This window comes from Martes martes, assembly GCF_963455335.1.
Source record: "Martes martes genome assembly, chromosome: 2".
NCBI classification, from domain to species: domain Eukaryota; kingdom Metazoa; phylum Chordata; class Mammalia; order Carnivora; family Mustelidae; genus Martes; species Martes martes.
In genome coordinates this window covers 17,595,065-17,615,240 of record NC_137889.1, presented here as the reverse complement: position 1 = coordinate 17,615,240, position 20,176 = coordinate 17,595,065, and the positions used below count along the sequence as shown (strand labels likewise).

General features: G+C 38.5%; 1 protein-coding gene across 1 annotated transcript in view; it reads left to right on the top strand.

Annotated features, from left to right (window-relative positions):
• The window catches only part of TNKS (tankyrase), a 207,882-nt gene that overhangs the window by 167,632 nt on the left and 20,074 nt on the right, over positions 1 to 20,176 (top strand). Inside the window, exons 14-20 of the mRNA XM_080796045.1 lie at positions 4,075 to 4,220; positions 6,303 to 6,468; positions 7,308 to 7,527; positions 7,816 to 7,925; positions 16,126 to 16,314; positions 18,025 to 18,262; positions 19,138 to 19,220. Of these exons, the coding sequence (XP_080652171.1) occupies positions 4,075 to 4,220; positions 6,303 to 6,468; positions 7,308 to 7,527; positions 7,816 to 7,925; positions 16,126 to 16,314; positions 18,025 to 18,262; positions 19,138 to 19,220 (1,152 nt within the window). The remainder of the gene's footprint in view (positions 1 to 4,074; positions 4,221 to 6,302; positions 6,469 to 7,307; positions 7,528 to 7,815; positions 7,926 to 16,125; positions 16,315 to 18,024; positions 18,263 to 19,137; positions 19,221 to 20,176) is intronic.

Sequence of the window (20,176 nt, the reverse complement as noted above, 5' to 3'; positions counted from 1 at the left end):
CAAATCCAAATAATAAAAGAAATGAACAAAGTAGATCCATAAACAGGAGAGCTCTTTAACCAGGAAGGATTTTCTAGTATGTGCTTTATTATATCCATTAAAGTACTTTGGCTACTTTCCTTCTGGTTCTATGAAGCCTCTTTTATTTCCACTGATATTAATGAAAGTGTTATTTGTAGCCACATTCATAAATGTCTAAGCTAGTTCAAGCCCTGGTAATACATTACACAATAAAGTTCGAAACAATATTTCTTCAACTTTTCTAAGAGATTCTCACTGTTGCTCTAGGAAATTGTTCTTATAATCCTGCATCCATTTGGAATTAAATACAGAAGATGGATTTTCTTCCTTTTTTTCTATTTAAGAAAAAAAATTCTTTTTCTTTCTTTCTTTTTATTTATTTGAGAGAGAGAGTAAGAGAAAATGAGAGGAAGAGCACAATCGAGGTGAGGGGCAGCAAGAGAAGCAGATTCCCCGCTGAGCAGGGATCCTGATGAGGGGCTCGATCCCAGGACTCCAGGGTCATGACCCAAGCTGAAGGCAGACGCTTAACCAACTGAGCCACCCACGTGCTCCTGGATTTTCTTTTCTATGTAACTCTGCTTGCCAGGAAAATTTTAACAGCCTTTATTTGTGGTATAGAAACATTAAATCACAAACAATAACATTAAATTATAGATGTAATTTTTTTCCAATATAAAATGATATTCTGATACTAAATATCCTTTTTAAGAATAGATACTTTCTGTTAGTAATCACTTATGTAGGGATGAAGATAGGAAGAGATGGGGGTTTTGTTCTTATTTAGGCGTTGGTCTTATAGTTTGTCTGTCTGTCTGTCTGTCTGTCTTTTTTAAAGAAAGGCCAAGTGTGGGCCAGAAAATTAGAAGACTAGAATAGTAGGGATGGAAAAGGATTTGTGTGTCTTCTAATTTATTTATTTTTAAAGATTTTTTTTTTTTTGGACAGGCAGAGATCACAAGTAGGCAGGCAGGCAGAGAGAGAGGAAGGGAAGCAGGCTCTCTGCTCAGCAGGGAGCCCAATGTGGAGCACCATCCCAGGACCCTGGAATCATGACCTGAGCTGAAGGCAGAGGCTTTATTAACCCACTGAGCCACCCAGGCGCCCCTCAAATTTACTTAAATGTAGCTTAGGACGAGATAGATATAGATTGAAATAAGAAGGTACTTTTTTCTTATCTGAAAACAAAGAAAAATCCATAGCTTAGATCTTATCCCTTAATCTCTCTTTCCGTTCACCAAATAATTTTCCCTTATTGGTCTTCCTGCTCATTGGGAAGTCTGCTTGTCCCTCTGCCTCTGCCCTTCCCCCTGTTCATAGTCTCTCTCTCTCAAATAAATAAAATCTTAAAAGAAAAGAAAGAAAATACAGTAAACTCTTTCAAGCTGTGTTACCTAGAAATTTTTTTTTTGTTTCAGTATGTGGCCACTTCTAACATCTCTTCCATCTTACAAGAATATCTAAGTTATTTAAAGGAAAACAGTAAACTTCAGTTGTAATAGCCACTGGGGAGAAATTTTAAAGTTCTCTTAGATCTAAAACTATATGCTTTTTTCCTTAATTAAAATTACAGAGTGCGGATCGGGGCGCCTGGGTGGCTCAGTGAGTTAAAGCCTCTGCCTTGGGCTCGGGTCGTGATCCCAGTGGGATCGAGCCCCACATCGGGCTCTCTGTTCAGCGGGGAGCCTGCTTCCTCCTCTCTTTCTGCCTGCCTCTCTGCCTACTTGTGATCTCTGTCTGTCAAATAAATAAACTCTTTAAAAAAAAAAAAAACAAAATAAAATTACATATACTTTTTGTCATTTGAAATATATGCTAATAAAAGAAAATCTTTAAATATAAAAGTGATCAGGACTCCTTTTCTACATCATGGCATGATAATCTCACCAGCCTTGCTACATGTACCCATGATCATTAAATTAATAGTTTAGTATTTTCTTAATTTGTAGTTTTTAATTCCATGTGTTTTGTATGTACTGATAGGCAAATCTCTAGCTTTCAAGTTTCCTAAAAAAGCATTTGTGTCACACCTCCCAGTTGTACAGTCGGCCTTCACAATAAAGGCCGACTATATTTTTATGAATGGAATGGAAGTGGCAGAAGAAAAGCAAAGCAGAAATTAAGTGAGAATTAAGCATGGTAAATTTCCTTCCCTAGAGGCTTCAGAGAGTATTAAATTATTAGGAATTAGAAGAAAAGGCTGTTTGCTGAGTAAAGTATTTGAAATTATGAAAATCAGGTAGGAAGAAGGTAAATTTGCTTTGCATTCAAAAGGATATTGAAATCGAACAGGGAATAAAGAACTTCCAAATACTAGAAAGTGAATGTTTCATAAGCAGAATGGGCTTTTATTTTTGTAACCTGGCAAAATGAGTTGTGTGTCATTCCATACCACATCCCTGTTTTGCTGATATTCTCTGCGGGGGAAAAAAAAAAAGTTAATTTACAATATAAGAGCCTGAAGAAAACCCAGCAGCAGCAAGAAGCAGCTTCAGTCATGTAAGCCACCAGTAGAAGGTGTTTACTACCAATTTTTGTGCTCTTTAGGTTTATGTATTAATTTATTCACTTCCATTTCATTTTGATTTTTGATTCTATAATTTACGTATTAAGGTAGCCACAGACTCAGTTGTCGCGAAAGGGTAAGACATTTGACCTGGCCAGATGACAGTGGCTCTTGAGATTCTAGAGTCGGGGCTTTTCCACGTAGAGCTGGTGAGACTGTAGGCTCTCCCTAGGGCCCAGCTCTCCTTCCATCCTGTATGCACTGTACCACCTGCCCAGTCCTGCTCTTACCCTACCGATGGGAAAGCCCCGACTCAAGAAGTCAGTAGAAACAGGTGCCTCCCAGGCTCTTGGTTTTTATATAATAATAGCTCATTACAGTGGCAAGAGTGGCAGCAAGATTGTCAGACGCCTGGAAAGCCCAGCCATCCTACCTTGTAGGCGAGAAAATGTCACTGTTTTCTCTGGGTTTTTTGACTGTTCTTCTTTCCATTACCTTTCTTTGCATCACTTCCCTGAATGAGGGCGATTAGGAAAATAAGCAAGCATGTAGCAGAAAGATCAAAAGATTATGAATAGGGAAAACCAAGTTTGAGCCTTTATTGTACCCTTTACCTTACCAACTCTGTGAAAGGACAGGCTGCTTAGCCCTCTCTGAGCATTGGTCTATTTTATCTGTAAGATGGAGATAATGGTCAACTTCACAGATAGATAATAGTTCTCTCACTGAAAGAATATGAGATTCCTTATAAATTGTGAATTATTATTGATGTATTATTAAAATTCATCTGTCACTGCCAGTGGGGCAACCTGCCGGTCCTTACTTTGCTTCCTGCTGCTCTTTAAGCAGACAGAATCGAGCTTGTGCTGAAACACTCGCATTCACAAGGAGATGAAAGACGAAAAATGAGAGCATGATTGGAATCAGTTTGACTCCTAGTGGTTGACAAACATCTCCCAGAGATCAGGGGAAGCACTGATGACCACATGGCTTTGCTGGAGCAGGTCAGGGGACAGAGCGGGTGGCCCAGGCAGAATTAATGTGATTTTTCTGGCGGCTTTTTGCTTGCCACATCAGTGGAGACGAGAGCTCTGGGTAGTTCTGCAGTCAGCCAGGGTTGGTCCTCCTTGAGTGAAGCATGGCAGACCGCGTGCTGGTACAGGCAGACGCGCTGGGCAGACAGTCTCGGGGGGAGAGCCTTCTGAAGATGAAAGATGAAGGCATCATTTGCCATGGAGAGTCTTGCTTGATTATGGGTTTTTCCTTTTGATGAGGATTTTGGCCAGGAAATGTTTAAAAAAAAAAAAAAAAGATGAAATTGCTCTGTAAACCGTAAAAATATTTGTAGACACTGTGAAGCCAGGCAGAGTGCTGATTTTTAAACATCACTTGCATTATCTAATCTTTGGAAATAAATATTCATTAGGAAATGACAGCTTATCCAAGATGCCTGCAGTATTTTGGAGCAAAACGTGGGAATAAATATTAATGTTCTTTTTGTGTTTGTGTGTGTGTGTTTGTGTGTGTGTGTGTGTATGTCATTAAAGCAACTTTGCAGCCCTCAGAATGTGAACTGCAGAGATCTGGAGGGCCGGCATTCTACCCCTTTACACTTTGCGGCAGGCTACAATCGCGTGTCTGTCGTGGAGTACCTTCTACACCACGGTGCCGATGTCCACGCCAAAGACAAAGGGTATGTGTTAGAATTTAGTGTTTGGGACTTGCGAATTTTGTAAAAATATTTTTTGAAGTCCTAGATTTTTTTTTCACTCTTAAAAAAGTAATAACGTTTATTAAACACGTTTAACGTGTTTTTTAAAATTTAAAGCATCTAATGAAATGTACAGTATAGCATATGAAAATCCCTATCACCCCACCTTCTGAAGATTACATGAACACTTTGTGATAATCCTCCAGATTTTTCTAAAAGTATGAATCAGTTCAGATGCTCTTGTGGCGGCAGTGCTTGTTTTTAACTTAAATGATGATGCCATTTCACGCAGCCTACTCTGCAATTTGCTTTCTCACCCAGGAGTGTATCTCGAATGCCTTTCTGTATCAGTACTTAATTGTTCATCTCATCTTTTTAATGCCTGTGATAGTATTTTACTGCATTGCATGAATGTGTTTATACAGTTTGTAATTTATTGTTCGTCCTTTTTTCTTTTTTGCTCTTAAAAATGTATGATCTCTTCCCAAAAGAAGCCATCCATCCCAAAGTCATTGGTATTAATAGACATATAATTTTATTTTCACTAATTCAGATATTCTATATTTTTTGTATTAGTTTACTAAATTATTTTAATTTATCTAGACAGAGTTTAAAGCAGTCACGGCAGCTGTTTAAAAATGCGAGAAGGAAGTTTTAACTGAAATGAGCTTCCATATTCTGAGTTAATTTCATATCATCTCAAAATAGAAATAAGCAAGCACTTTTCTGTGCAATTACATATCAGAGTACTGTGGAATTAAACCATACAATTTAGACTTCAGTTAACCATTACGGATTTATTTATCTTTTAAAACGGGCACATAAGACTTGAATATTCAGTAATAATAGCACCAGCTCTTTCCAAGTGTTGTAGCACTCTGGAGAGCAACCAGTAGTTGTTTCCGTTGCCCTTTTTTTTTTTTTTAAAGATTTTATTTATTTATTTATTTATTTATTTATTTATTTATTTATGTGTTAGAGAGAGAGAGAGAAAGAGAGAGCAAGAGAGCTCAAGCAGGCAGAGTGGCAGGCGGAGGCGGAGAGAGAAACAGGCTCCCCACTGAGCAAGGAGCCCGATGGTGGGACTCCATCCCAGGGTCCTGGGATCATGAACTAAGCCAAAGGCAGTGACCCAACCGACTGAGCCACCCAGACATCCCTCCATTGCCCATTTTAGTTAGCACTTAGTATTTTTGGTCTCAAACCATTAAAAAAAAAAAACAAAAAAACTGATCTCCAAGTAAAAAGGCATTTGATACCTTGTTTGCAACTTAAGCTTATCCTTTTGATTCACTCTTTTTTTGTAAGAATCTCTTTCTATCTTTTTCAAATGCCAGCTGCCTTCCAACCAGAGCTCAGAGTTATCTCAAACTAGTTTGCTCGTAAGTTGAGGCAGCTAGATTTTTCTCATCGGACTGGAGTTTATGGTTGGTGTCACTATTTCCCTTACTGAATACTGAAGTTTCTGTATCACTTGACGCTTTGAGTTTTCACTGTATGACACCTAAATATTTAAATCTATGCATAGAAACCACTACTGAATTATTAGGAATTAAGGAATAAAAACCAAAGACAAAAGGTAAAACTTGCCTAAATAAACTAGTTAAATTGCATTGTATATTTTATAAGTGTACAGTTTTCGTTAGGAAAGCCCAAATGGAAGAAAAGCTGAGTTGATTAAAAGCCAATTACTGATTAGATTATTCCTGAAATCACTTTGTAGTGTTGCTCTTAATATCGATGAAACCTGAATTTAAAGTATTGTGATGGAGCTTTTCTGTGGGTGTATCTGTATGTGTTTTAAGCATAGGATGGCTGTGAAATTTCTATCCATCACCAAGAAACTAGGGAAAATCCTTATATTGAAAGGGATGTTTTGAAATTGTTAATCCTTATTTGGAAATGGATGACTGTATCTTCAAGACCAGAGGAGAATTCTTTCTTTTGAAGTGAGTGTTCAGTATAGTCACTGCTGTAGAGGAATTATGTTATTTTTATTATAAGTATTATCATTTTAACACAAAGATCTGTTATATGTCTTTAAAATAATTTTCTTTTGTTTAGTGGCTTGGTGCCCCTACATAATGCTTGTTCATATGGACACTATGAGGTAGCTGAGCTTTTAGTAAGGCATGGGGCTTCTGTCAATGTGGCGGACTTATGGAAATTTACCCCTCTGCATGAAGCAGCAGCTAAAGGAAAATATGAAATCTGCAAGCTCCTTTTAAAAGTATGTAATTTTAAAAATTATAAAATATAAAGTAATTATGTTTATTTTTTGGTTAGCATGGAAAATTACATCACAGTAAATTATTAAGTATAAGAAGTGCTATAAAGACTGCTTCCATTTTCTATTTTAGGGGGATATTTAAGTGTGGTGTGATACTTACATAGCTTTAAGTAGTGTCTGAAGTGCCTTTCTGAACTGATTTGATTAAGTTCAGTTCATCACAGTTCATCAGGGTAGGTTTGAAAAGAGTTGCATTAGTTTGCACTGCTTATCCAGTACTTATGGTACTAATGTGAGAAAACATTGCACTAGGGGAAACAAGAGTTTTAATCAACATTGATTTTTTTTTCTTAGTAGCTATTTTGTTATTAACAAACTCATTGCTCATTATTAAATGTATATCTTACAAGAACTTTACTATTAGATTGGTATTAAAATATAAAATAATATTTAGACAAAATTATCCATATAAATTTGGGGGATATAAATGAAATAGTAGAAACTGGTAGTTTTATGAAACTAACTTAATGATTTTGTTTTTTTAAATTAAAAGATGTGAAAAATAATCAGACATAAATTGTTTTTTTTGTCTCTTTTTTTTTTTTTTTTAAACTAGAGAAAAACTTACGTGGGTTAAACTTAAATAGAATTCTTGTCCCACCACTTTTATGGTATCAGATATGGCCTTCCCACCGCCCCCCCCAAATGCATACAAAATAGATATGTTTCCTTGGGTGAGTGAAGATGAAGTTAAAAATAAACCTTAGAAAAGATACTATAGAAAACACAAACCCCATTTGGTTTTGTTTGTTTGTTTTGTCTTATTGTTTTTGTTTTAGCATGGAGCAGATCCAACCAAAAAGAACCGAGATGGAAATACACCATTAGATTTGGTAAAAGAGGGAGACACTGATATCCAGGACTTGCTGAGAGGTGACGCTGCCTTGTTGGATGCTGCCAAGAAAGGCTGCCTGGCAAGAGTGCAGAAGCTGTGTACCCCGGAGAACATCAACTGCAGAGACACCCAGGGCAGGAACTCAACCCCTCTGCACCTGGCAGGTAAGTGTCAGTGGCTCGTCCAAGGCCCATTGGCCATTTGTAGATAGCTGATACAGTATACCAGAAGATGAAAGAAAGGCTGAGCAGAAATAGTAAAATGCTTTTGATTGACATAATTTTATATAATTTCTAATTGTAAAGGCTCTTAGTTATATGAGAGGAGTATTAGTTTTTAAAGCAAAAAGTTTCTAAAATCCTAACATTATTCTGGTCATTCTTTATTGGACATAGATATAAATATCGATATATTTTCTTAGTCTGACATGTTTGCCTTTTTCACTCTAATAGCAGGCTACAATAATCTGGAAGTAGCTGAGTATCTTCTGGAGCATGGAGCAGACGTTAATGCCCAAGACAAAGGTGGTCTAATTCCTCTTCATAATGCAGCGTCCTACGGGGTGAGCATGCTAAAGTTCAAGTCTGGAAAACTTCCCTGACATTTACTATTTTATCAAATGCATACTGTGCAGGAAGTAAGTAGATATGTAACCACAGCATAATGTAGCATGATTTGAATCTTACTATTCAGAGTGTTTCCAGCCTTCCCATGCTTAACTATGCTTTGGTCAAGGGCCATGCTCTTCATAGCTCTCTGCTCTTCTCACATTGTGTAGCACAGGAAGAGATGTATAACGGCTGCTCATTGAGTATTTACTGATACAGATAATAGATCTTAACTCTCCCCCAAGTAGATTTTAGAAACTATAAAATCCAGGAGGCTGTTTGTTTGTGGGCATGGAAATTATGCTTGCTTTTGTTTATCATCAGAATCTTAAAAATATCCAAGTAAACGGTCGAGCCATTGGTACATGTGGTTTCATAGAATTTGACTGGCTTGCTGAAGGCCTGCAGTGAAAGTCCAGAGCCATTCTCAAAGCACTATAACTGGAATCATCAGCTGTAAGAGCAAGAGGAGGGTACCGCGGTGCCTTGATGACATTTGTTGAAACTGACTGCCCGGAAATCACCAAGGCCCACTTAGCCCTGAATCACGCAGGATAAATGTCCATGTGCTTTTCTGTTCATTCACTTATTCCCTGTTCGACTATAAAACCCCACAGACGCTGGATTATACATACCAGGGGTCTCACAGTTGGAATCTGTGTGGATGAGGACAGTTTCTGGATTTGCAAAACCCTAACGAACTATAAGTAAAAACGAATCATTGTGATTTCATATTCTCTTACTCTTTTCCATTGGCCTCCATGAGGAATGTCCTCATTTTCTCATAAGCCCTCTGCAAAAACCAGTGTTTCAGAGGGATGACAGTCTGGGGGAATACTTTTAAGGAAGGTAAACAGTGCAGTTTGAGTTGGACAAACAGGAAATTTCCCAGTGTAACATAAATTAATTAAAACTTGTCAGATTTAATAAATATATTATTAGTACTGAAATCCTCTTGAAACTGCAGTAAAGTTACTTTTCCCAAGATGATTCTCTCTTCTCAAATTTAGTAGAATTTTCTTCTAACCTTCCTTCAAAAAAGGTGCCCAGTTTCACTGTACAGCATATATTTCTCCTGAGGACCAGGCATGCTAAATATTTACTGCTAACATACTACATATACACTTACATATGATTTTTTTTTAACCTATCTGTCATTTGGAGATTAATTTTCACTTTGTAACATGATCCTTCTCTGTCTTCTGTTCCTCTAATCCCTCTGCTGCTGCTTCAGTTAAAAGTTTATAAAGCTGATGGGATCAGTGGAACTTAAAGCAGAGTCTTTTTTTTTTTTTTAAGATTTATTTATTTATTTATTTGACAGAGAGAGATTGAGATTACAAGTAGGCAGAGAGGCAGGCAGAGAGAGAGGGGGAAGCAGGGTCCCTGCCGAGCAGAGAGCCCAATTTGGGGCTCAATCCCAGGACCCTGGGATCATGACCTGAGATGAAGGCAGGGGCTTAACCCACTGAGCCACCCAGGTGCCCCAAAGCAGAGTCTTTTAACTTCATACACATCTACGAAGGAATAAGGGTAGATGTGGGCGATAGAATTAGTTCTTGACCCGACCTAGTAAGACTTACACTACCTGTTGTGTAGACTACATGGATCTGTGTGTTTTTCCATACATTTTACAGATTGTGGTTGTAGATAAGTTCTATCCCATCAGTCTTTAACTGCCACCATCTTCACGCCATCACAGAAAACAGAAAAAATAAAACTTAATTCAAAAGTAGTTAACCTTTTAATTCCTAGTCTCCTGATAGGAAAGGCATTGAGATGTTACTTACACGTGTGTGTCCTTTGGTGACGAGTATGAGAGAAATAAACGCACGGTGGCTAAACAGTAATGTAGTATGCAGGTCAACCCTGTTCTGTTTCGTGTTGCCTTGAAGCTGCCTTCCACTTAGCTGAAGGGAGGTGCCGTGCAACCAGGGTCCAGAACAGAGGCCCACTGTTCCATTTCATACTTACTTCACCATCATCTCCTAACTCCGTGTGAGAAAAATAACAGACATTTTATGTTTCATCTCTCTTTTCATGTTACCGTGTTTGTTATCACATCCCTACTGTTAAGCTCTTTGTAAATGAAACGAATTTATCGAAGTAAAAATGAACAGAAACTTCAGGCTGTGTACAGAGCATGTGATGGAGGTTTTGATCAACCTGGTTGATCCCATCCTTCTCCTAAAGAATGTTCGCAGGCTAGATAATGTGTTTATAGTAGGTTTTTTTCCTCATTGTATAGGTGGGTTTTTTAAGTCACTTAAAGTCCTTCTGGTATTAAACTTTACAAATTCAAAAATCAGGTATCTATGAGTCAGTGACTATTCACTCAATAGTCATAAGTGTTATTCACTAAAGCCTTTACTTTGTGGTTTCTTGACCTTTTTTCGTTGCCGTGGTTTTTCCCTATACAGCACTTACCTCTCCCCCCGCCCTGCCCCATAACATCCCTGTGATACAGTGATTCCCATTTGGCAGTAGGTAAGATCATCCTCCCCGTTGAGAATCTCTGCTCTAAAAAATAGTTTTATCTAATGCCGTTTGTATACCATGTAATTCATTGTCAGTAATCATGTCAAATCAGTATTTATCTCATTCTCAATTAGTAGATTTAAAATGAGGACTAGTGTTAGCCACAATATAAAAAAAAAATTTTTTTTTAAGATTTTATTCATTTGCCAGAGAGAGAGAGAGAGAGAGAGTACACACAAGCAGGCAGAGTGGCAGGCAGAGGCAGCGAGAGGAGCAGGCTCCCCACTGAGCAAGGAGCCGGATGCGGGACTCGATCCCAGGACTCTGGGATCATGACCTGAGCCGAAGGCAGCGGCTTAACCAACTGAGCCACCCAGGCGTCCCCACAATATAAAAATTTTAAAAGCTACTTTGTCTTCTTTTAACTAAAGGGTAGATATAATAATATTTTTAATATCTCTAGATATATAAATCTATCTTTCAAAAGCCCCTTTTTTACTCATGTCACAGTAAGCCTTGGCTGGATAGTATAATGAAATGGTGGGGCTCTGTTAAGGTGGCAGAACACTAGTTACATTGTGTTGGATGGTGTTCATCGAGTGCTGCTAGCACTGGCCTGGCTGCAGGGTGTTTATGGTGCACTGTCCTGAAGTAACGGTTTTGTGGAAGAAATTTTTATGGTACTTCCTGTGAAATAAAAGCTTCTCAGTTAAAATTTAAATAAAGCTGTTTGCAGAGTAGTTTGGGGTCTAGTGTTACCCAGTAATCTCTACGTACGCGACTGCTTCCTGATATGATACGCTTCGCCATTTTTGACTTTTCAGGAAATGACACTTGAGTTTTAGTCCGGCAGGACCTGCGGACAGCTGTATATAATGGAAAGACCTGAACTCGGGCTGTGAGCATCTGGAATCTCATCTGTAGGCTTTTACTTGATAACTCAGTAGTCTCTAAGCAGTGCCTAAATCCTTTCGATAGCAGTTTTCTCATTAGCAGAACTCAGATGCTGAAAGCTTCTTTACAGGGTTGTTGTGATAATTAGATGAGATCATGCATGTGGAAAGTGCATCCTCTGGCCTAGGCACTCTAAAATCCATATTATAAGTAATAATAATCATATTAGTTATTATTATAAAATAATAACAATAGTAACTATTATTATAAGATAACTTGCCCCCAGGGGCGCCTGGGTGGCTCAGTCATTAAGCATCTGCCTTCAGCTCAGGTCATGATCCCAGGACCCTGGGATTCAGCCCCACATCGGCCTCCCTTGCTCAGCGGGAAGCCTGCTTCTCCCTCTCCCTCTGCCTGCTTCTTCCTCTGCTGATGCTCTCGCTCTCTCTCTGTCAAATAAATAAATAAAATATTTTTTAAAAAAAGATAACTTGCTCCCCACAGCCATCCTACTGGTCAGAATAATGGCTGGGCGCCACCCAGCAGTCCTACGAGTAATCCGTGTGCTGGAGCAGCTCGGTATCCGTGTGAGGTAGACACAGACTAACTGGCTTCAGTAGTAGGTAATGACTTGTAGCCTGGGGATGAAATAATCATGTGAGATATCCGTGAAATTACATAAAGCTACTTAAGCTGTTATTTATTGGTAATTATTCTTTGACTTGTATTTTACCTTTTTTACTCTAGAGAGCTCAGTTTGCTGCCTGTGTGTATCTCTGTGAGCGTTTTTATACAGAGAGGATTTGCCACCTCAGTTTTTCCAACTGTAGAAACCGTCTAAGAAGTTTAAATAAAAGTTACAGATGTCAGGAGAGTGTTTTGCATTACAGTGTCTTATATTTCTAATATACATGTACACCAGACAGTTAATTTTTTGGTTATTTAGTACATGTAAGACATTGATATTTATTTACCACAAAGCCTGCAATTTTCTGTTACCTCATGACTCTTTCATTTTTCAGTGCCTTCTCTAAAAGGTATAATCCTGGGATTTCATGACATCATTGTACAATTAAATGGCTCTCATTGGAGCCCAAGCATATTTCTCTTCTCCTTACTTTCCAGCTTTCTAAAATTAAATTAGGGCCCTCATAGTCTTTTTAGGTAGTATTTGTCAGTTAAAGTGTTCTGTGTTTCAGCTGGATTCTGAAACCGTGTTAAATTGCCTCTCGGAAACATTCCAGCGGAGTCCAGTTCCTTTTCTAGACCTTCCAGTTCAGTATTGTTCTTTTAATGGTAAAAACTGAGCTATAGCTTATTTATTGCATTTATCAGCCTTAAATTCCAGTTACGTTTTTTGCCCCAGTGGTGTAGTTCTTTAAAAGACTGAAGAAGTGTGTCTTTAGCCTACTTTGGTAGTAATCTACTCATTCCTGTTTATTGCTCTTTCCGATGTTTGTCAGTAGATTTAACAAGCATGTAATTGGTTGCTCCAAGCATACACTATAAATTTAGTATAAAGAAAGTTGAATAATAAATAACATATGTACAATTCATTTTATACACATTTTATACACATGTAATTTTCCTTGGACTATCTAATTTTGGAAGTCTATGCAAATTAGTCTACCAAATTACATTATTCCACCAATACACATGAGAGTAGAATAAAATTAATCATCTGAATCATTGTGTGAATGCCCTATAACCTTACTGGGGAGAAGTTGAAGTTATTCAATGCTTTTGGGTTAACTGAACAAAAAGAATGATCCTTTTCAACATATCTCCTTTAAATAAGGGAGATAAATTTGGGGGGGGTTATTTTGTTTTAAGTAATTTAGGGAATACCACAGTTGGTACCTCTTTTTATCTTTTGTGTTAGAATCAGTTTTATAATGATGTATCGTTCATAATCCCAAGATCACAAAACATAGCTTGTTCTCAAAAGCCCTAGTATAATTGTGCTCCTTTGCTTCATTTTTTTTCTTAGCTTGTCAAGCCAGTGTGGGAGCTTCCTTAAAAGTTATTTGATTTATATTTTCCTCATAAATTTTTTCTTTCTTTTTTTTTTTTTATTATGTTAGTCACCATACAGGACATCATTAGTTTTGATGCAGTGTTCCATGATTCATTGTTTGCGTATAACACCCAGTGCTCCACGCAATACGTGCCCTCCTTAATACCCACCACCGGCTCACCCATTCCCCCACCCCCCTCCCCTCTAAAACCCTCAGTTTGTTTCTCGGCATCCATAGTCTCTCATGGTTCATCTCCCCCTCTGATTTTCCTCCCTTCATTTTTCCCTTCCTTCTGAGGTCCTCCATGCTACTCCTTATGTTCCACAAATGAGTGATCATATAGTTATGTGATAATTGACTTTCTCTGCCTGAATTACTTCACTTACCATAATCGCCTCCAGTCCCATCCACATTGATCCATAAGCTGGGTATTCATCCTTCCTCATGGCTGAGTAAAATCCCATTGTGTATGTGGACCACATCTTCTTTATCCATTCGTCTGTTGAAGGACATCTCAGCATCTTCTACAGTTTGGCTGTTGTGGACATTGCTGCTATGAACATTGGGGTGCATATGGCCCTTCTTTTCACTACATCTGTATCTTTGGGGTAAATACCCAGTAGTGCAATTGCTGGGTCATAGGGTAGCTCTATCGTTAAGTTTTCTTCTCTTTATTTTCTGAAATTATTTTCCTGAAATTAATAAGTATTAGATTTTAAAAACTTGGTTATTGCCTTAGAAAAAGCATCTGTTCTTTTCAAAGTGAGTGTCTTTGAGAGAGCAAAGACTGTCTTACAGAAAATATGAAGAAGCATGCTGTAAATCTCATCTTGGTATATATCTGGTTCTGCCTCCCCCATCTCTTCTCGTTCTCTTGAAAGTCAGTTTCTGATAACTCAGTATATTTGCAGTAGAGCGACGGCTTGAGTTAGAAATCTAGTCTTAACAGATGATGTGCTTCTGACTTAACTATCAGAAGTGGTCAAGTTATGCCAGGAAATGTATCCATAAAGAACACAAATATGTCAACTGCACAAAATTATAGAATATTAGAGTTGAAATGGGTTTCAGAAATACTTTAGTGGTAACCAAAGTAGCATCCTTAAATGTGCTTAAAAGAATAAAGTTATTTTTATAATTCTCAAAAGCCCAACCATTGAATTAATATTACTGTTGCATAATTCATTGTCTTTTTTTTTTTAAGATTTTATTTATTTATTTGAGGGAGAATGAGTGAGAGAGAGCATGAGAGAGGAGAAGGTCAGAGGGAGAAGCAGACTCCCCAAGGAGCTGGGAACCCGATGCGGGACTCGATCCTAGAAGTCCAGGATCATGACCTGAGCTGAAGGCAGTTGCTCAAGCAACTGAGCCACCCAGGCGCCCCATAATTCATTGTCTTAAGCTTACTTTATAAGGACTTTTTGGAAGAAACTGAAACTTTTTGCTGTATAGAACTTACTATTTGAGGGAACCTGCTCTCCTTGAAACTTTCTTCTCCATAGTCTCACGTGGTCCTGACCCCTCACAGTTCTTTAGTTCTTATCACCCCTTTTGTCTCCTCTGAGGACTCTTCTTCCACTTTCCTCTCTCCAAATACTGTTTTCTCAAAGCTTTATATCCCCTCCCCCTGCTTAAAATTATCTTTCTGTATTCCTTTTGTTAGCAAGCTTATCAACTAGATACAACTGTCAACTCAGTGTTCTGTTTTGCAGTCCCCCAAGAGTCCCTACCCGCGGGACCAAGCACTTGGTAGGTACTCAGTACCGGTGGTTGGGTGAGTAGGTGAGAGCGCGCAAGTGAGGATATAAATGGCGCCCTTCCTTTGTGCTCCGGCCTTTTGTGTCAGACCATTCACAGAACAGCATTACTTCGATATTTTACCTCAAAACCTGTTGACTCAAAGTGAAACTTACCTTTCTTAGAGTTTCATTCCCACTTCAACTTTTGCTACTCAAAGTCTGTTAATGGTTCCCCTTTGGTTTTTAATCTTCTAGACAAATTTTGAAAAATAGAAGGTAGTCACCTTTGCCTTTTCTATCTCTTTCGTTCTCTGCAGTTACTCGGCCTTTCTAAAATCCAGGTTTTTTTCCTTCACAATTTCTCGATTTTAGCTCTTCTTTTCCATTCTTCTCTGTCCATCACAGCTCAGGGTCTCATCACATCACACCCAGCTTTTAGTGTATCTGCTGCTAACATTTCCCCCACCCGCAAGTCATTTTGGACATTGCAGACTAAGTTTTGTACAATGCTGTTTTATGTTACATTACTTTCCCAAGGGCTGAAGAGGAAACAGTGAGAATCTTCGAGACAAATGTTTCAATAAATAGATCAGATTGCAGTGGGTTAGACGAGAAACAGGAAGATCAGAGCCGCGAACAAGAACACTTGTTTCAAAAGTTTCAGGCCGTCTAGACCTTTGAGAGGAGGCTTGGAGTCAGGTCATAGTTTCATTTTATGTGTTCATTTTTTAAGATAGACCTGAATATGGTAGAAGGCTGAGTAAAAAATTTTATAAGCACCTATGAAGAATCACAGGGTAAAACAGTAATGACTGTGGAATGGAGATTTTGGAGACAAGAAAAGGTGGGGTCCAAAATGTAGGAGTGGGATAAGTATGTTTTTTTTTAATAGAAGAAACGTACATTAAGGATGAGAAGAGAGAATGAGAAGAGGGAAGGAAGTGTTAAAAACAGCAGGCGAACCTGATGGAGCTTGACCAGATAATCTCATTCTTGATCCTTCGCATCCTTTGTTTTTTTCTCAGCATGTGGATATAGCAGCATTATTGATAAAATACAACACGTGTGTAAATGCCACAGATAAGTGGGCATTTACTCCTCTTCATGAAGCAGCCCAAAAAGGAAGGACCCAGTTATGTGCCCTACTCCTGGCCCATGGTGCAGATCCCACTATGAAGAACCAAGAAGGTCAGACGCCTTTAGATCTGGCAACAGTAAGTCTTCATTCTGAATTATTTAGTATTGCTTTAAATTTATGCTTTCCGAGACGACATTAAATTTCAGGGCTTAGCAGGTTTACCTTTAGCGGTAAAAACAAATTTCCTTCCTTCTGAAATTTTTTTTATTTGCATTTTTTAGATAATTCAAAACTCTGTTAAGGCAAACTAAGCAGTGCCTTAACTCAATTCTTCTTGCCATGCTTAACTTGCATGGGAAAACAACACGTATCTAGAGTGTATCCTTAGAGAATTACATGAGTGAAGTATCTTAGACCTTCTACGTTTGTCATATTGTTCAGGAGCAGCCGATGTTTGTGATAATGTACCGGAGGCTGTGAGATAGTCAAAGAAAATTTACCTTCTAGGCCGTATAGTATTCCTTGAAGGTGGAAAGGTAAATTGAGATGCACAATAATTTATCATTTTTTAACCAGAAATACCTTCCCAAGACACATTCTGTCTCACACATCTATTGCTGAGTAACAGACCACTTCAGAACACTTAGTAGCTTAACGGAAACCAGGTCAGTGGCTTCCCACAGTAACTGACTGTTGCCCCTGGTTCCAGGGGTTCCATGGCTACGCGACCCAGTTCTGCGATGCGTACACCTCCCTCCAGCTGGGAGCTCAGCCGAGGCTGCAAGGTCTAGGGCCACCCTTCATCCTCCAGGGCGTCCCTCCACGGAGCCCCCCTTCCCTCTGTAGCCTGACCCGAACTTCTTTATAGCATGGAGACGACGCCTCTGAGACAAGAAGTAGAAGCTGCCAGTCATTGTAAAGCTGGCCTTAAAAGCCTCGGACGTCACTCCGTCTGCGTTCTGTTGGTCACTCACTGCAACTCGCAGGGCTGCCCGGATCTAAAGGGAGGAAGACAGATGCCACCTCTTGATGGGAAGAGTGGCGCGCATGCACGCAGAGAAGGGAGTTAACGGCTGGCTGTCTTCGGAGACTCCCACGTCGTCTCACAGCACTTAGGCCTGATGGGCTGTGACAGTGGTGAATAAGCCAGCCAGACTGAGGAGGTGGCCTTCTAACATTCCCAGATTATAACTGGACGTTTAATTATTAAGCATGCACTAAATAACTGAAGAAAAATCATTGTCAGTATTGAGGCATCTGCAAACCTGGTGTAAATATGAGAACTTCAGAAGGAGAGACAGCATCAGTACTGCAGCAGGCTGTTTTTTTAATGAGACAGGAAACTTTTAAACTCATTCCCATCTTTATTAACTTACCCTTTGAATACGTGTGTCATCAGTATGGACAACTGTGTCTGCACGTTTCACTCAGTGTTTAAAAAACGTTTCCAGAAATCAGTATAGTCTACATTCTCAGATGTCTCCTCCATGGTTGACTTTGAGATACGTGAATGCGTGTGTGGCAAGAACACAGATTTTTGCTGAAAATCTGTTCTCAGCAAATTCCAGCTATATAATACAGTAGTATTAACTAAAGTCAGGGTGTACATTAGATCTTCAAAAGATGAAATATTTTTTAAAACGATACAGCGGCTCAAGTTCTGACACCTACAGGAAGTGCTGGGCCTCTCTGCAGTTGCAGGTCGGGGAAGGAGCGATCAAACACCAATGGGCAATAATGAGGCGCTTGCTAAAGACAAATTTCACGAAGCGCTTGGTCCTTAGTGGAAAATCTTACCATTTTAAAATGTATTTTTGTGTGTGTTTATTCGTCTTATTATTTTTAGGCTGATGACATAAGAGCTTTGCTGATAGATGCCATGCCCCCGGAGGCCCTGCCTACCTGTTTTAAACCTCAGGCCACCGTAGTGAGTGCCTCTCTGATCTCACCAGCATCCACCCCCTCCTGCCTCTCTGCTGCTAGCAGCATCGATAACCTCACCGGCCCTTTAGCGGAACTGGCAGTAGGAGGACCGTCCAACACCGGGGACGGGGCAGCAGGCGCAGAAAGGAAGGAAGGAGAAGGTGAGTATACTTGTGAATGCTTATTTGGTTTTTTGTTTGTTTGTTTGTTTTTTGGTTTTTTTTGCTTATTTGGTTTTTGATGGGGGCATTTTTTGTTTTGTTTTTTTAAAGAGAGAGTAGCCTAAGGGAGGTGCAGGTTGGGTGGGAGAGGGTGGGGGAAGGGGTAGAGGGAGGGGAGAGAGAGAATCCTAAGCAGGCTCCATGCCCAGTACAGAGCCGGATCCTAAGACCCTGAGATCATGACCTGAATTGAAATCAAGAGTTCAACCAGCTGAGCCACCCAGGTGCCCCTCGTTTTTATTTTTTTAAATGAACAGATTTCACTTACTTCTCTTAGTAATTATTGAACACCTGTCTTAAAGACATCCTGTCTGTAAGTTTTCACATACACACCAGTTTATAAGAACTATCTTCATAGAATAAATACCTTGACATCTATATTGTTCTTATGTATATTCCAATATATCCATTTCTAACCATCATATTGTACTTAACTACCAAGTGAGTCTTATTACTGAAATTATATCAGAAAAAAACAGAGATCATTTAAGGAATGGAAACTGAAATCATAACTGGTAAATTCAATTTTTAATTCCAGCTGTTAAATATTTCACTAAAAGCTTTAGATTAAACTTTATAATATTATAGTTAATATAAATGCTACCAATAAGAAAAACTCTGCTTTTACTTCTCCACCAAATTCAGAGATAACCTGAAGTGACTGAATTAAATAGATGTATTCTGGATGATTTTTATGCTCTGTAAAATCATCTGTACGGCCAAGGGTGTCAGAGAGCCATGGCTTTAAATAAATACTATCACTTCCTTTAGATTGATAACTGCTTTCTGAAAACTTTAATGTATGTCTGTTTTAGTTGCGGGTCTTGACATGAATATCAGCCAGTTCCTAAAAAGCCTTGGTCTCGAGCACCTGCGGGACATCTTTGAAACAGAACAGGTAAGCTCTCCTTTTTGCTGAGTCTTTTTAATGAAATATTAAGAGCTATTAATTGCCATTCTTTGTTTCTTTTTACTTCTTAACTTTAAAACTCATACCAAATTCTAAAGAAGCCAAGGGAATTCAGGATTTTATAATTCTCCCCAAAATTGTTTAACAGATGATGCGAGTCATTAACCGTTACTTCATTATATCTTTATAAGCAGTTTGACCACAGATGTTTTATTACATAAACTTAGGCCATGAAACCACCTCAAAAGAATGTTTCAAAATCTTCTTTCATTATTTTGTTTCCACAAAGTGTATCTCAATATATGTGAATAAACTCTGCTTAAAACCAATGACACGTTTTTATATTAGCTGTTTAGCAAAATCTTCACAAAGCAATCATTGTTAAATTTGGAAAGCAGAGTAATTCCTGGACAAGTGTACCTTTTGCAAATTGCCTCTTTATGAAGTTTCTGTTGTCTAGATGAGTCTAAAATAATGCTGAACCAAAACTTAGCCATATACTCTCAGACCTATCCTATTTTCACATTCATCTTAAATGTGTATGACACTCTGAGTATGAAGTCACCATTACAGCATTTATGAATTAAGACCCTTCTGTTTGTCACCCTGTTTTTATATAGGATAATGACTTTTTAATTTCTTAGTGTATGATTTTATTACCACAGTCAGTATTCAATATTGAATAATAATAACTTGCTGATATTAAATTGACTGTTACTACTCTATATAGAATCTTAAAATGAGAAAGGTATTTAGTCATTTTCCCAGATCCTACTCTTTTAACATCCATGTGGGAAGATAAATTGTTACACTTTGAGCAGGTGTAGTAAAGGGCTTATAATTTAATGTGTGCCCCAATCTGCCCCCGTGTATAATCTATTAATTTTATGTTTACATTTACCCTGTTTGGCACAGAAATCTAATACCTAGTCTGCTCGTGTACT